General features: G+C 40.1%; 1 protein-coding gene across 9 annotated transcripts in view; it reads left to right on the forward strand.

Moving 5' to 3' along the window:
• TMEM164 (transmembrane protein 164) overlaps window positions 1–17,753 on the forward strand; it is a 339,420-nt gene that overhangs the window by 45,354 nt on the left and 276,313 nt on the right. The window contains exon 1 of one of the 9 annotated variants that reach the window (XM_050776570.1): window positions 8,441–17,147. The exons of the other annotated variants lie outside the window; for them this stretch is intronic. Within the exon in view, the coding sequence (XP_050632527.1) occupies window positions 17,115–17,147 (33 nt within the window). The 5' untranslated portion in view covers window positions 8,441–17,114. Of the gene's footprint in view, window positions 1–8,440; window positions 17,148–17,753 lie in introns of those variants that run through there. 9 annotated transcript variants of the gene reach the window in all.

A 17,753-nucleotide genomic window follows, 5' to 3' on the forward strand; every position in this document is an offset into this window, starting at 1 on the left:
CTTCCCTTCGGCCAGACTGAATACTCCACAGAAGGAAAGACCATGTGTATGTTACTCACTGTAGTATCCCCAGCACTTAGCATAGTGCCTGGCAAGTAGCAGGTTCTTAATAATGATATGGCCGGTTCTTAATAATAATGATCTTGTACAGGGGTTCCCACCCTCTTTTACAGATGTGGACTCTGAGATTTAGAGGGGCCAAGTTTTTTTTTTTTCTTTTTCCAAGTCCATAGTTAGCAGCTGTTTTGGAATTAGAACTTCGGCCTTCTGACTTCCAGGCAATGGTATTTTCTTCCAGAGGTATATGTTTCTACAAATAAAGTCTGAATGCATTGGAATAACTTATCCTGGGGGTTATTTGTAGCAGTCTCAAATCATTTGATCAGGCTCACTACTGGTGATATATAGAGGGAAATAGGAGAGTGAAGTAATGCAGAACATACCTTCTGTAATTTAGATTTAGATCATTTTTGCTGGGCCTGGAGAGGAGGAGCTAGGGGAGTACAGTTTACCCATGGCGCTGCTTACAGAATTTAGACATAACAGATGGCTGTTCATTATTCTGGGATTCCACATCTGTACAGAGTGTAGAACATAACTGAATGCTCAGCGGGTATTTCTTGATTATGTGATTTGCTACAGTCTCTCTGCTAGTGTGTTCAAAATACCATTTAGAGTTTTCTATTCCATTTACCATTTAATTGATAAGCATGTGGTTTGATAAATGTTGTTGTCATTATTAGTAGTAGTGGTTTTATGTAGTTCTTATAGAGATATAAGGGCCTTTAGATCATTTGATTTGGGGCCCTGCCTTAGCTATTAGAAATTGCATAGTATCTTAAATACCTGTTGCCTAATGTTATTTGCCTTCTCATTGTGGCTCTTGGGGGTTTCTGCTGCTCAGAATAGAATTCCATAAGACTGGATTAAAGGGCATACAGCCTAATACAGCAGTCTCGAACCTTTTTGGCACCAGGGACAGGTTTTGTGAAAGATAATTTTTCCATGGACTGAGGTGGGGGGCGGTGAGGGAGGATGGTTTCAGGATGAAACTGTGCCACTTCAGATCATCAGGCATTAGATTCTTATAAGGAGCATGCAACCTAGATCCCGAGCATGCAGTCTAGATCCCTCTTCATGCTCCAGATGAGAATCTAATGCTGTCACTGATCTGACAGGAGGTGGAGCTCAGGCGATGATGCTCACTCATCTGGCACTCACTTCCTGCTGTGTGGCTTGGTTCCTAACAGGCCATGGATTGGTACCATTCTGTGGTCTGGGGCTTGGGGACCCCTGGCCTAATGGATCATCTTAGTAAAGTTCAGAGGCATTTAGGAGGAAGGACCCATCAGATGACGTGCAAGGAGGAAATATCTGTAGACCCCTGGAGAAGAGGGAAAGCAGTGCTTTTCCATGTGTAAGCTTGGGACTGAGGGTTGGATTTTTGTGGTAGGTACATGACCGGGTGGAGAGGATGACATAGCTCCTTTCTCCACTTGGCTTTCAGTAGGACACACTTCAGGAGTCCCACATCAGGATGGCTTTTTTTCTCCCTGTGGTGAAGAAAACAGCTGGCAAGTGGCTAATTAAAACCATTGTAAGCCCAAAAGCTAAACTCAAAGGGCTTTGAGAGCCTTCCATTGGGCTGCCCAAAGTCCTTAGAGGCTAATATAATGAATAATAAAGGAAATTCATTGAACACCGTTAAGAAAAGGTAATGCATGTCTTCCTTCAAACCATCAATGCTTTGCCCCATCACGGATTTGCTTGTGCGACTCTTCCTTTATGTCACTCTGAATTTGCATGTGGCTTAATTTCTCCTCATAATGTGGCAAAACACATTTTGGTGCTAGGTACGATACAACCATTCCCGGAGTGAAGCAAATGTAGAAAGTGCTGTAATTTGAGGCAGTTTTCAGAAAAGAGCCTCTTCTGGTACAAAAAGCCCCGTGTTCCTTTTTCCTTTCTTTTTTTTCATTTATGCCTCATCACATTTTGTGCAATTTCAGCTCATCTCAGGCTGCATTTTCCTTTTGATGTCGGCTTTCTAGAATAGCCCTTGCCTGAGAAAAAAGAACAAAAGGCCAACTCTGTGGCTTTCAATTTGCAGCGTCCCCAGCCCTTTTATCCATCTCAGTACTTCCCTGGTTGGGAACAAAACCCAAGCTCCAGGGTCAGAGTACATGTGGAGGAAGAACCCTTTTTGAAAATCCAAACACATGAGGAATTCATGTTTCATTGTCATCCTGCTTTGCAATTGGGTCAGGTACATATGTGGAGGAGAGAGTGGGCTTGGAAGAAAAAAAAAATTGGTTTGTTACCTCCACAAAAGCAGACATTCTCATTTTCCCCCAGAAGTTCCATTAAGAAAAAAGCAAGTTTTTAAGGGTTTAATTGCTAATTCAGGGTTGCTTTCAGCTGTTAGGGCATCTGTATCAAGGCGCCTAGTTTGGGAGGTGGAACAGAAGTTTGACGTGCTAACATTTGGGAACTTTCTCAGACAGGATGTCTTTGTTATCTAGTTTCTTTCCAGTTTTTCAGTACCTGCTTTCAGACCTCTACTTTTTCTCTTCTGCTTCCTTTGGTTTCAGATCACAGAAGACCTATCTCTTTGTGCTCCCAGCTTGTTGTCTTGGTTACAGGCTTCTTTGGCTTGCCTTCCTTTGAGGGGAATATACAGCCTAAAGAAGATTTTTTAAAATCGTGACTAAGGTCCCTTTCTCTAAGGTTACTGGGGTATTAAGCAGTGGGTAGAATAGTGACTTATAAACCGGCTGTACGTTGAAATCAGCGGGGGCACTTTAAAATACTGATGCCCAGACCTCAGGCCCAACCAGTTGAGTAGGGATCTTGAGGAGTAGGCCCCAGAAAATTTTTTTTTTCTTTTATGAAACAATAAACTGCCTACGTGAGTCTAATGTGCATTCAGGATTTAGAACCGCTGAGTTTTACAGCAAAGCCAAACAACTTGGTTTCAGCTGTTTGAGCCAGGTGAAGTAAATAGAATCAACTTTTCTGTACCTTAGTTTTACCTGCCTAGAACAGAGAAGCAATAAAGCTTAAGAATTTAAAGAGGCTCACTGTGACCCTCCTGTCATTACTATTGCATACAAAAGAGAGGTAACTTTCTTTCAAAAAAGAAAAAAAAGAAAAAGAAAATCCAATTATTCAGCTGGCTTGGCTTCTGGACTGTAACAGTGGCTTGAGGATTAAAATAAATCTTTCCAGTGTGTGGAGGAACAGCAGCTTCATTCCCCAGTATGGTTTGGCCAGTGCTTTCCAGGTTTTCAAAACTGCCCCAACTTTCAGCTGACTCCCTTCTCATGCCCCAGGTGGTTAGCAGAGTTAGGCACCATACTTATATTTTTAGTGAAATTGCCTTTTAATAGTATTTTCCTAACATAAAACAACACATGTTCATGATTCAAGCCCAGAAAATTATAGGAATATGACACATAGCAAACAAGAGTCCCCTAGAAGTCAGTCTCCCAGACATATCCACTGTAAGCATGTTTTTCCTTCTGATTTTTATCTCTGCATATGCTAAACATTTTATACTTTTATTTTAAAAATGGGATCATTCAACAACGTTTGTACTTTTTCCCCTTAGTATCTTAGCCATCACTCCATGTAATAAATCAACCTCATTCTTAAGGACCCCTGATTCTTAGGATTTTAGTCACACAAGGGCACAATGTCCTTCCCCTTCCCTCCAAGATTTCGCTTTCCTATGGAAAGGCTTGGGTTTTGTTTGTTTGTTTGGGCTTCAAATAGAGCAAATCCATTGTATCTGGTATATTTATGTTTGGTTGTTATTTAAAAATTCGTACAATTTTAAAGAAATAGAATAGCATATATGATTCCCTCCAACCTCTGACCCCTAATCCACTAGTTCTTCTCCCCAGAAACAAACTGCCATTACCAGATTCTTGGAAATCTTGAGAATTACTGCATGCATAAACAAGGCTTGAATATTCTAAAATGGCTTTTGCTTAGGTAACCAAGTCTATCCATATTGTATAGAGACATCTTGTTTCATTTATTCATTCAGCAAGTACCTGATGAGCATCTCGTGTGTTCCAGGCACTGTGTTAAGTTCTGAACCTACAGTGAGGACCATCACACAGCTCAAACTCTCCAGGAGCTTATGGTCAGCAGGGAAGATCAACATTTAATCAAAACATAGCTAAATATAAATGATAAATGGTGATATGTGTTGTGAAGGAAAAGAACAGCGTTTACATGCTTTTTTTTTTTTTTTTTTTTTTGAGATGGAGTCTTGCTCCGTCGCACGGGCTGGAGTGCCATGGCGCCATCTCGGCTCACTGCAACTTCCGCCTCCCAGGTTCAAGCGATTCTCCTGCCTCAGCCTCCCGAGTAGGTGGGGCTACCATGCCCAGCTAATTTTTTTGTATTTTTAGTAGAGACGGGGTTTCACCATGTTGACCAGGATGGTCTTGATCTCTTCACCTCGTGATCCACCCGCCTTGGCCTCCCAAAGTGCTGGGATTACAGGCGTGAGCCACTGCGCCCAGCCTACGTGCATCATTTTTTAAAACAGTGATTAATGGAGTCCCCTTCCCCAATTTTTAAATATAAAGGTGTGGATGGGAGATTTGCAGCAAAGATAGGGAAGCAAAGACATAACCCACAATCTTTACTCTTGCCAACAGGTCTTACCTTCTTTCCCACCAAAATTTTCCTTTGATAAAATGTCTTGCTGAGAGTTAGGGTAACTCAACAACCAGCTTTATTATTGGTTGACAGGGTGCCTTAGAAGACCTTTGTTAGCCAGACTGTGAGCTTCTTGCAGACAGGAATTATGTCCTGCATCACTGTGTGCTCAGAACCTAGTACTAACTGATGTAGGCACCAGGAAATAGATGCTTTTATTACATTCTCATTTTATGCCTTAGAAGCACTGCAAATGGTAGGTATTCGTATTTCTATTTTAAACGATGAAAAAACTGAGGCTTAAGGAGGTGTAAAAAATACTTCCTTTTAAAAAAATACACCTCTCCCCCACCCTCATAAAAACCCCAACTTTGACCGTAGAGTTCATTGGTGGTGGAGCACTGCAAACATTAGCTGTCCCATGTGACTTTGGCTCTGACACAATTGGTCCTCTTGCTTCAGGGAACTGGATATCATCCATTCCTCCCATGGGTTGGCCTAGGCTGTGTTACTTCAGAGTTTTCTTGACGAGTTTCAAGGTAACCAGGTCATCCTGTTCTAAATATTTTTCTGGGATTGAGGTCAAGGAGCAGCAGGATCCTCTCTTAAATGGGTCAGAGGAGGACGACTCCTATGGCTCCTGGAAAAGTCAAGCCCCTTCATGCTAACTACACTGTCTTCCTGTCTATTCCAGCTTATATCCTGGGCTGAGCTATGGATAGGGAGCAGAGGTCGATGTACGCATGTGTTCTGGAGGACTTTTATATGTCCGATGGTGTGTTAGGCACTGTGTGGAGTTGGGGCAGAGGGAACTCCAGAAAAGACAAATTACCTTACGGTGGAGACAAAAGGTAGTATTGGCAACAAACATGACCTCTGGAATCAGATAGTTCTGGGTTCCAGGCCTGACTCTTTGACTCACTTGTCAGTTGTGCAACCTTAGGCAATTTGTTTAACCTTTCTGTAGCTCAGTTTCCTTGTATGCAAACAGGAGGAAAATAATAATCTCTTACATAATAGGATTGCTATGAAGAGTATGTGAACTAATACACGTAAGACATTGACTGTTGTGCCAGGCATCTAGTAAGCACTCAACAAGGAATAACTACTGCTGCTATTGTTGTTACTAACAACAGTATGAGACTAATAAGTGATTAGTGTATAGTACCAACAAATACAAATGGAGTTCAGAAAAAGAATGCTTAATTTTTGTGAGTTATTCAGGAAATCTCTAGAGGAGACAGAAGAAGTGGAATGAAATATTCCAGGTGGAGCAAATATGGAAGTGGGAGGCTGAACTGAGCTGGAGTGGGGAACAAAAAGAAGAAACAAACCCAATGTCTGGCACCCCTGAACTCTATCACCAGCTCACCTGTTGTCACTACCAGTATGTCCAGTCCTTTATGGCTCTCCATTTTGGAGTGCCCTGAATTACTGGTTGCAGTTTTGACTTAGCCAGCTAGTTGGCCGGCTGCTCTGGCTGAGCTTGAGGGTGTCTGTGCCTTGGTGGAGTTGACACGGGTCCTAACTCTGCAACTTGGTTCGTAGGTTCAAAGCCTAATTTTTATCAGCTTACCCACGGCCGTTGGTTTCTAGTGGACTGAGTCACACTCCCCAACATTACAAAACACTTCTTAATAAATAAACTACCAGGCTGATAAGTCAATTGACGATGAAAGAGAGACCTTTATAGAGATGAGAACACTTGTGTGTATCAGCCCTGTCTGATATCAAGGTACCTGAAGCCAAATTAAACAGAGATTGTTTTATAACCTAAAATCAGAACCTAATGGAGTTGAAAAATCTCATGAGTGAGACCATATAGGCTTTGGTAGTCCATGGAAAATTGTACCTTTTGCATATCTGTCATAGGTTTGTAGTGTGACCAGAATGTGTGTACTGTTCTCTCTCTACTGCTGGAGAAACATCAGTAACATTTTTTCTCTTGGATGTTCCTGTTTTAAATTCCATGCAAATGCTGTTTGTGTGCTATGACCATGCTATTCTCTTGAGTTTCTTCCTTGTTGACAAGATTTTTGAGTTGCCTACTTCATAGCGACAACATAGTGATTCTCTCCTTGAGTGTTCTTTTTGGCTTTGTTCCCAAACACTAGGAATGTTTCCAAGCAGGGCCGCCACGAATGGCTATGCACTGCACAACCCTAGGAGAGGGTGCCATTCACATAGACTATAATTGAATGGCGCCACTAGGGTTGTGCAGTGCACAACCTGCACAACTGTACTCGGCGGCCCTGGCATAATGTAATGTCAGTACTTTCTTCATCAAGGTACCAGTTTGGGATTGTCCTCAGGGTAAGGGGGCTGTAGCAGTGAGCTGCTGCTGTGACCAAGAAAGGAAGAAAGAAGTAAAGTTGTGGCTTTGGGAGGATTATCTTCTGAAAACGAGAGCCATCGTATAGGAGAACTACGTACCTTCATTCACTCAGTAGTTTTCTGAGTGCCTACTATGTGAGGGTTGAAGAACAGGGAGGGGTTTGCATAGGAAGGAGCATTTGAACTGGGCTTTGTGAAAGAAGTAGAATATTAACATGTGGAGATGAGTCAGGAGGAGAGAATCTCAGGGGAAGGAGTAGCGAGAGGAAAGACAGATGGGAGACCACAAGGGGTATATGGGTAATGGTGCCTAATTCATCTTAATTGGATAGAAAAGCATGTAAAAGGGAGTAGTGAGCAATGATGCTGGTTGGGGGTCAAATGATGATGTAGGAGGGGAGGGAGTTGAATGCCCAGTTAAGGAATTTGGACTTTTATTTATCAAGCAATAAGGAGCTATCCAAAGTTTGTTTTTTTAAACAGCTTTATTGGGTTATAATCATATACCATATAATTCATTCATTTAAAGTGTACAATTGAATGTTGTTTAGTATATTCACATATATGTGCAGCCACCACCACAGTCAATTTTAGAACATTTTAATCATCCAAAAAGTAACTCCATACCATTTAACTCACCCCCCTCCCTACCTTTCCCCCACTCACCAGCCCTAAGCAATGGTTGATCTACTTTCTGTTTCTATAGATTTTATCTATTCTGTACATTTCATATAAATCGAGTAATTATAATATGTGACCTTTTTCCACTGGCTTCTTTCATTTAGTATGTTTTTAAGATTCGTCTATGTTTGGCATGTATCAGTACTTCACTTATTTTTATGGCCAATTAATATTCCATTTTAAGGATATGCCACATTTTATTTATCCATTTGTCTGTTGGTGAGCATTTGGGTTGTTTCCGGCTTTTGGCTATTAGAGATAATACTTCTGTGAACATCTGTGTGTAAGTTTTCAGGTGGACATAGGTTTTTATTTCCCTTGGACATAGGTTTTCATTTCCCTCAGGTATAGGAGTGGAATTGCTGAGTCATATTGTAACTCTATGTTTAACCTCTCAAGGAGCTGTCAGACTGTTTTTCTAAAGTGGCAGCACCATTTTACATCCCTACCAATGGTATAAAAGGGTTCCAATTTCTCCACATCCTCGTGCATACTTGTGATAGACTTTTTATTTTAGCCATGCTAGTGGGAATGAAGTGTCATCTCATTGTAGGTTTGATGTGCATTTCCCTGATGACTAATGATGTTGAACATCTTTTCATGTGCATGTTGAGTACCTGTATGTTTTCTTTGGAGAGATGTCTGTTCAAGGTTATTTGTCTTTTTATTGTTGAGTTTTTTAATACTTTGGCTATTTTTAATGTATATATTTAAGGTTTCAACTTAATGATTATATATATATGTAAACCATCATAATTAACACATTCATTACTTCATAGAGTTATCATTTATGTGTGTGTGTGTGTGTGTGTGTTGGAAATATTTAGGATCTACTCTTACAGCAAATTTTAAGTATACAGTACAGTATTTTTACCTATAGTCACCTTGCTATACATTAGGTATTCAGGATTTATTCGTCTTGGAAAATTAAAACTTTGTACTTTTTGACTAACATTTCACTTTCCTAGCACCAACCCCAGCTAACCATCATGTTATACTCAGCTTCTGTTAGTTTGACTAATTTACATTTCATATTTATGTGACATCATAAGATATTTTTCTTTCTGTGTCTGGCTCATTTCACTTAACATAATGTCCTTTGGGTCCTTCTGTGTTACTGAAAATGATAATAGGATATCTTTCTTTTTAAAGGTTGGATAATATACCACATTTTCTTTATTCATTCATCCATTGATTAACATTTATCTTGTTTCTATATCTTGGCTATTGTGAATAATGGTGCAAGGAATATAGAAGTGCAGATATCCCTTTGAGATCTTGATTTCAACTCTTGGATAAGTATCCAGAAGTGGGATTGCTGTGTCATAGAATAGGTCTTTTCTTTTTTTTTTTTTGAAATTATACTATTTTTGATAATGGCTCTATCAATCTCCATCAGCAGTTTTCCAGGGTTCTATTTTCTCCACACCCTCCCCAATATTGCCATCTTTTGCATTTTTTATAATAGCCATTCTGACAAGGGTGACATGAGATCTCACCGTGGTTTTCATTTGCATATCCCCAATGATTAGTGATGTTGAGCACCTTTTCATATACCTGTTGTCCATTTGTATGCCTTCTTTGGAAAAATGTCTATTCAGATCTTTGCCCATTTTTAAATTGGGTTATTTGTATTTCTGCTATTGAGTTTATGAGTTCTTTATATATTTTAAATATTGACATCAAATTTGTGGTTTGCAAATATTTGCTGTATAGCTTTTTAGGTTGATGTAGTCCTAATTGTTTTTGTTTGTTTTTCACTTTTCTTGCATGTGCTTTTGATGTCATATTAAAAAAATCATTGCCAAGACCAATTTCAAAAAGTTTTTCCTGTTTTCTTGTAGGAGTTTTATGGTTTCAGATGTTACATTTAAGTCTTAAGCCCATTTTGAGTTGGTTTTTGTGTGTGGTGTAAGATAAGAGTCTAATTTCATTACTTTGCATGTGGATATCCAGTTTCCCCAACATCATTTACTGAAGCAAGCATCTTTTCCCCCATTGCGTATTTTTGACCCTCTAAGGTTCTTCGTTCCTTTTCATCCTTTTTTTTTTTTCTTTTTCTCTTCTGATGAGGTAATTTTAAATAACTGTGCTTCAAATTTGCTGGTTCTTTCTTCTGCTTGATAAGTCTCCCGTTTTTAGTTCAGTCATTGTATTCCTCAGCTCCAGAATTTGTTTGGCTGTTGTTTACAGTTTCTATCTTTTTATTTAACTTTTCATTTTGATCATACATTGTTTTCCTGATTTCATCGAGTTGTCCATCTGTTACTTGTGTTTTTATTGTTGAGTCTTAAGAGCTATTTATTCTGGATACTAGACTCCTATTAGATACATGATTTGCAGATTTTTTTCTCCCATTCTTTGGGTCCCCTCCCCTCCTCTCCCCTCTCCTTCCTTTTTTTTTTTTTTTTTTTTGGAGACAGATTCTCACTCTGATGCCCAGGCTGGAGTGCAGTGGTGTGATCTCAGCTCACTGCAACCTCTGCCTCTCTGGTTCAAGCACCTCCCCGCCTCAGCCTCCCAAGTAGCTAGGATTACAGACATGTCATGTGCCACAATGCCTGGCTATTTTTTAAAAATTATTTTTAGTAGAGACAGAGTTTTGCTATGTGGGCCAGGCTGGTCTCGAACTCCTGACCTCAAATTATCTGCCCGCCTCGACCTCCCAAAGTGCTGGGATTACAGGTGTGAGCCACCATGCCCAGCCTGGGTTGTCTTTTCACTTTCTTAATAGTGTCATTTGAAGCATAAAATATTTTAATTTTGGTGAAGTACAGTATATTTATTTTTTCTTTTGTTGCTTGTGCTTTTGGTTACATCTTAGAGTCTATTACCAAATCCTAGGTCATGACATTTATCCCTATGCTTTCTTTTACAAGTTTTATAGTTTTTGCTCTTACAGTTAGGTCTTTGATTTTGAGTGAATTTTTGTATATGGGTTATGAGGTAGGGGTCCAACTTAATTCTTTTGTATGTGGATAACCAGTTGTCCCAGCATCATTTGTTGAAGAGACTATTCTTTCTACCATTGGATGGTCTTGATGCCTTTGTCAAAAATTAGTTCTGAGGGTTTATTTCAGTGCTCTCAATTCTATTTTATTGGTCTCTGTGTCTTTCCTTAGGTTAGTACCACACTGTCTTTGTTACTGTTGCTTTATCATAAGTTGAAATCAGGCTGTGTAAGTCCTCCCACTTTTTCTTTTCAAGGTTGGATTGGCTATTTGGGGTCCCTTGCATTTCCATATGAATTTTAAAATCAGCGTGTCAGTTTCTACAAAAAAAATGTCAGCTGGGATTCTGATAAGTACTGTGATGAATCTGTCATTTAAAACTTTCAAGGAGGAGTGTAACAGGATCAGAATGCTATTTTAAGAATAGGAACCTGACAATACTGTATAAAATTAGAGCAAGCTTGTCCAGCCTGCGGGCTGCATGCAGCCCAAGACAGCTTTGAACGCAGCCCAACACAAATTCATAAACTTTCTTAAAACATTATAAGATTTTTTTGCGATTATTTTTTAAAGCTCATCAGCTATCGTTAGTGTTAGTGTATTTTATGTGTAGACCAAGAGAATTATTCTTCTTCCAGTGTGGCTCAGGGAAGCCAAAAGATTGGACACCCCTGAATTAGAGTGATGAAGGAAAAACACCGGATACTTGGAGATCAGATAGGAAACTGCTGTAGTAGTTTAAGAAAATGATAGGGACCGAACTAGGAAAAGATAGTGAGGGTGGATTTCAGATATATTGAAAAGGTTGGGCTGGGTGCTGTGGCTCACACTAGTAATCCTAGTGCTTTGGGAGGCTGAGGTGGGAGGATCACTTGAAGCCAGGAGTCCGAGACTAATCTGGGTAACAAAATGAGACCCCATATGTGCAAAAAATAAAAATAACTAGGTGTGGTGGCACATGCCTATAGTCCTAACTAGGCAGGAGGCTGAGGTGAGAGGATTGCTTGAGCCTAGGAGTTTGAGGCTGCAGTGAGCCATGATCACACCAATGCACTCCAGACTGGGTGACAAACCAAGACACTGTCTGGAAAAAAAAAAAAAAAAAAAAGAAAGAAAAGGTCTGAGTGTCAAGACAAGATTTGGGAACTGAATACATGTGGGGCTGAGAAAGGTGGGGGATCGGGGATAACTCTGGGTTGTGAAGAGAGGCTAATGGATTAGATTATAGTACCTTTTAAAACTTTGTATTAGTTTGAAATGACTTTTGACCTACAGAGGAGTTGTAAAGATATTACAGAGAATTCCTGTATATCCTTCACCCAACTTCCCCTAATGTTAACATTTTACATAACTATGGTAAAATTATTAAAACTGAAAAATTATCATTTATACAATGCAACATGAACTTAACTATAGTCTTTATTTGGGTTTTACCAGTTTTTTTTTTCACAGGTGTCCCTTTTCTGTTGCAGGATCTATCTAGGATCCTTAATTGCATTTAGATATTATCTCTCTTTAGTCTTCTCTAATGTGTGGTAGTTCCTTAGTCTTTGCCTTCACAACCTTGACTATTTTGAAGAGTACTGTTCAGTTTACTCTGTAGAATGCCCCTGATTTGGGTTTATCTGATGTTTTTTCATGATTCCATGGAGATTATACAATTTGGGCATCCAATAAGGATGATACTATCAATAGCTCATGCTTATTTTATTCCTTACGGTGTGTCAGGCACTTGAACTAGGTACCTTAAGCATTTAAATTTTACAGTTACCCTATGAAATAATACTATTGTAATCCTCTTGACAGGTAAGGGAACTGAGCCTAAAGGGTTAAGTATTCTCTGTAGGCAGCTGGACAAGGGAAACTGAGTAATATGTCAGAACGTTGTTATTGCAAACGTGGAATTAAAACAAGCGAAGTTAGAGGAATTGAAAATTTAATATGATTTGTTGCTGATGTGGTGCATAGTAGGGATGAATTTTCTATTGAAATCAGGATAATTATGGCTATTATGTATTGAGTGCTAGCTATGTGCTAGGCACTGTGCCAAATGCTTTTCTTGCTTTGTTTCATTTTGTCCTCTCCCAAACCTTGTGAGACATAGGCACTATTTTTATCCCTATTTTACAGGTGAAAATTCCTCTAATCTCTTGCCCAAGGCCAGAGTGCTGGTGAGTGGCAGACCCACCATGTGGATCCAAGTCTGTCTTTTTTTTTTTTTTTTTTTCATTTTTATTATACTTTAAGTTCTAGGGTACATGTGCACAACGTGCAGGTTTGTTACATATGTATACTTGTGCCATGTTGGTGTGCTGCACCCATCAACTCGTCAGCACCCATCAACTCGTCATTTACACCAAGTCTGTCTTAACTCTAAAGCCTATACTCTTAACCACTTGGCATTGCTGACTGTCCTCCTCCCATCTTCTTAGTAGGGATGAATTTGCCAATGGGACTAGAAAACATATTTATGGGCTTGGATGTAGACACTGCTTGGTTGTGGACATTACCAAATACATGTTTGCAACTCTCCTTATTTTATACCTCAGTGGTTGGTCAACCCCATTCTTTCTTTGGGTTTATTTCAAGCAGGTTACAATCTGGTCTTTCAAGTCTGGGATTTTAAAGCTTAACTCTTAGTAGGCACACTCTTATATCCCTTTTATTTAAATTCTTGAGGGAAGCTTCTTTATAAACTCCTTAGACTGACAAAAATAGTAAAATCTAGAAATAGGCAAATCAAGGGAGATAATGAGATGACCCAGAATTGGCATTTAACCGTGGAGTGTAAGGGAAGCTTTCCTGGAGAAAATAATGTTTAATTTTGCATTTGAAGGGTAGATAAGAGCCACAAGAGGAAAGTTGGAAAAACCATCTTGAAGAGGGAATAGGATTAGCAAAGGCACAATTTCTTGATGTGGGTGATTTAAATTTAAAAATTAAAATTATGAAAATATTAAGAAAACAATAGGTGATGCTCTAATCCCATTGTTATAAAAGATTTTCAAAGCATAATATCTAAGACAGAAGCCATAAAGGGAATGACAAATACATCTGATTACATAAAGATTTAAAAAGCTTCCATAAATAAAAACCTACCATAAACAGCTGCAACAATGACAGCCCGGGAAAATTTTTTGCAATAAATTTCAAACAATCTGTATTAGCTGTCATTAATATATAAATAGCTCTTTACAACTCAATTGAAAAGAACACACCAGCTGAAAAATAGTCAAAGTGCACAGATGGTCACATCCCAAAAGAAGAAATATGGCTGGCCAATACACCTGTTAGAAAATAGTTTAACATTTCTGGTAATCTAAGGCATGCAAATTGTGTATGTATGTTTTGCCTTTTAAACACGTGATAATTACCAAATGATAGTGACCTGTTTGTCAGGTTGCAGCAGAAAACAGATCCTCGTATATTGCTGGAGGGAATAGCAATTTAAATAATTTTTCTGGAGGGCAGTTTAGCATTATGGGTCAAAAAACCTTCAAATGGATATTCCCTTCAAAGATGTAGACTGTCTTCTACCAATGTGGGCTAAGGAAATAGTAAAGGAGCTGAAAATTTAGATGTAATTTACATGTGCAACCAGAGGATATTGGTTGAGTAAATTATTGCATATCCATATAATTGAATAAAATGGAGGTATTGGAAAATGAGATAGTAGAAGTGTAGTCATTGACATGAATATGTTCAGGGTACAGCTTGACATAACTCACGAGGCTGTCATGCTGGAGAGGTAGGCAGGATCCAGAGCAAAGAAGGCTTTGTCTGCCATCCTAAGAACCTTGAGCTTTTTCAGTAGGTAGTGGCAAGCCGTGGAAGCATTTACAATGGCAGATCAGAGGGACCTTTTAGATAGATCCCTCTTACAGCAGTGTGCCTGGAGGCAGGAGACCAGTAAGGAGATTATTGCAGTGATCCTGGAAGAGATGATGAGGGCCTGAGGGTATGAAGTGGATAGAGTCATAGGACCAACTTTGGGCAGCCCAGGGAGTTAATCTTCCTTATGGTGGGTAACAGTCATAAGCACTTGGCCTCAGCGATCCCCAGATAGCTGTGTGCCATCACAGGAGGTGGTGACAGGAGAACTGAAGCTTGGGGAGGTTGTGTGCTAGGCCAAACACGACTCTCCTGTACCTCTCTCACTCTCTGTTTCCCTTTCATTTAGTTTGCCCATATCCCTTCATTGCTTACCCTGGCTAGCCTCTCATTTAGGATGGCCTGTGGTCAATGGCCCTCCTTTCCAATTATATTTCTCATAGTACTAACACTTGCTCCAGTGTACAAAAGCTGTCTTCTTTAAGAGTTATGAAAATGGGGATTGTTGAATGTAACACAGGGGTGGAGAAGAAGTGGATGGGAGGCTGAACAATGGTGGCAGTGAACTTGGGGCTGATATGACTGGGGGAACAGGAATGGGAAGCAGGCCAGGTGTTGACTGAGAGGTTGGGTAGGGAAGGTGGGAACCTGGAACCAGAGAGATTCACAGGTAGAGGATGAACTGGGATAACAGCTGGTGCCTAGATTGGATGCTTAGGAAAGAACTAAAGGTTAGTACAGGGATCTTTCCTGAGGAAGCTGAGAGAGTGTGTGGTTTTGAATGGAACCTGTGGATTTTTCTGGGAAAACCAGCCAAAAAAGACCTCAGTTTTATAAGGATTACAAGTGCCCATCAGACCTGGGGATGAGGCAGGCAGAAGCTATAATGAACCTGTCTTTGGGACTCTGAAACTCACCTATGAAAACGCAATTTGCTGTCCAGTTGAGTTTGTGTTTTGAGATGTCTCACACTGTAGAGAGTAGATCTTATGAGTTGGCTGATGGCACAGGTGTGGGGCTGTTGGGGTGACTCCCTGTGTGCCATGTGGTCAAGGGCTAGGGCTAGAGTCTAAAGAAAAGGAGCTCCCATGAGCCCTGGTCTGTGTCAGGTGTGAAGTGGAAAGTGCATTGAACTGGGAGTTAGGGGACCTGGGTTTTCGTCAGAAAGCTTGTCAGAACCTTTTTCCCTCTGTTTCCTCACCTCTGAAATGGGGTTTAATAACATGGTCCTGCCTGCCTCCCAGGCGATGGCAAAGTGGAAGTGCTCTGTAGCACTTCTCTGTATGCTACCTGCTCATGCCTTTTGTTTCAGGTGCTGATATGGGCAGATTTCAGTGTGAATGCAAAGTGCCATGTTGGTACTGGGGTATGCTCAGATACATTCTCATCTTTGTACCATCCTTGTTTGAACTTCTAAGTCTCATCTCTTCCTATTCTATTTGCAGCCAAAGTGATAGTTTAGCTTTTTACCTCCTAGTCTAAAAATGCATGGCACCAAAATTTTCAGGCAGTTGGAAGCCAAGCAAAGAAGAAAGCAGGGGTATTCAGGCCAAGGCTGGGGGCCCTTGCACCTCTGAATTAAAATGTTAGTTCCATGTGGCTCTGTTGGCTAACGTTGAATATGAATGTGACTCTAGCATGACAGGGTGAAGAGGTTCAGTATCATAAATCTGAGAAGTTGCTAAAGGAGGCAATGAGTTTACTGGAAATGGAATATAAATAATCAGGAATCCCCAGATAACTGTGTACCATCATAGGAGGTGGAAGGTAATGTAATAAGTAATCTTTCAATCAGATACATTTAGTTATATCAAATCAGCAGATTTGAAAAAGGACCCTAGAGGCCAGGCACAGTGATACACCTGTAATCCCAGCACTTTGGTAAGCTGAGGCAGGAGGATTGCTTGAGGACAGGAGTTCGAGACCAGCCAGGGCAACATAGTGAGACGCTGTCTCCACAAAAAATAAAAAATAAAAAAATAAAAAAAGTTAGCCGGGTATGGTGGTGCACACCTGTAGTCCCAGCTACTCGAGAGGCTAAAGCAGGAGAATTGCTTCAGCCCAGGAGTTGGAGGGTGCAGTGAGCTATGATTGCACCACTGCACTCCAGCCTGGATAACAGAGTGAGACTGTCTCAAAAAAAAAAAAAAAAAAAAAAAAAAAAAAAAAAAAGATACGCTCTATACTGCTATGCTGGTGATAGAAATAGGCAAGACAGAAAAGATGAAAGAACTGAAGTTAGATCCATGACTGATGGAGGATAACAGGACAACCAACTGGGTTGAAACTGGAGGCTTGTTCTCTTTGGTAGTTTTCTGAGCTTCTAGCCTAGGGAAATTGTGGATCAGAACCAGCCAAATGGACTTGTAAGGGAAATCTGTGCCCTAAAATCTGCTTGCCTCCTCTTGTCTGTGGGTATAGAAAAGTAAGATTTAACTGTGGTGCCCAGTGTTGCATTTTTACTTCTCTGTTTAGCATGTTGGAAGTGTCTTGGGTATTCCAGAAGCTCAGGAAGGCTGCTGGCATGACTCTGGTGACTCCAGAAGTATTGAGGACCTTTCTAAGGTGGTTGGGGCCCCTGCCTCTTCTCTGTGTACTGTAGCTTCTGAGTGTAGACTTTGATGGGCCTGATGCTGGGTAACTATGTGCAGCCTCCAACTTGGTCCCTTACCTAAGGTGAGTAACTTTACTGCTGGATCAAGGGTAAAGAATATTAGCTTTGTTTATTTCTTGGACTGCTCCTGAGGGGTGGGATGGGGAGTGGGGATAAGTCAGTGTTTGGATAATTGAAATTTCAAGTCTGTAATCCTTATCTAAAACCATTAAGATCAGATATATTTCAGAAATCAGAATTTTTTGGATTTCAGAAAGGCCATACAGTGCATGTAGAGTCTTTTACATACACTCCCAGTGGGGTTTGAGGCAGCACCCCACAATTAAATACATTATTATTTTTATGGGAAACATGAATATTCACCATAAGTGGAAGAAACAGTCTATAAATCGTCTCACCTCAATTCAAGTTGTATTTTGCTGTAACATTAGCTTTGAAGAAAACTTTCAGTTTTTAGAGCTTTTTGGATTTTGGGATTGCCAACAAAAGATTGTGGACCTGTAATTATCATGGGCTTTGTATTTTTAATGAAATTGATCAAGGGAAAAGGCACCTTCTTGATACGTATTTCCTTTGATGAGGTATCATGCAGGTGATGGTCTCCTGACTCTGTTCTTTTTAAGTCCCTTTCTTATTTTCATTATTCTTCCTCTTCTTATTGGCAGGGA

The sequence above is a fragment of the Macaca thibetana genome, chromosome X (genome assembly GCF_024542745.1).
Source record: "Macaca thibetana thibetana isolate TM-01 chromosome X, ASM2454274v1, whole genome shotgun sequence".
NCBI classification, from domain to species: domain Eukaryota; kingdom Metazoa; phylum Chordata; class Mammalia; order Primates; family Cercopithecidae; genus Macaca; species Macaca thibetana.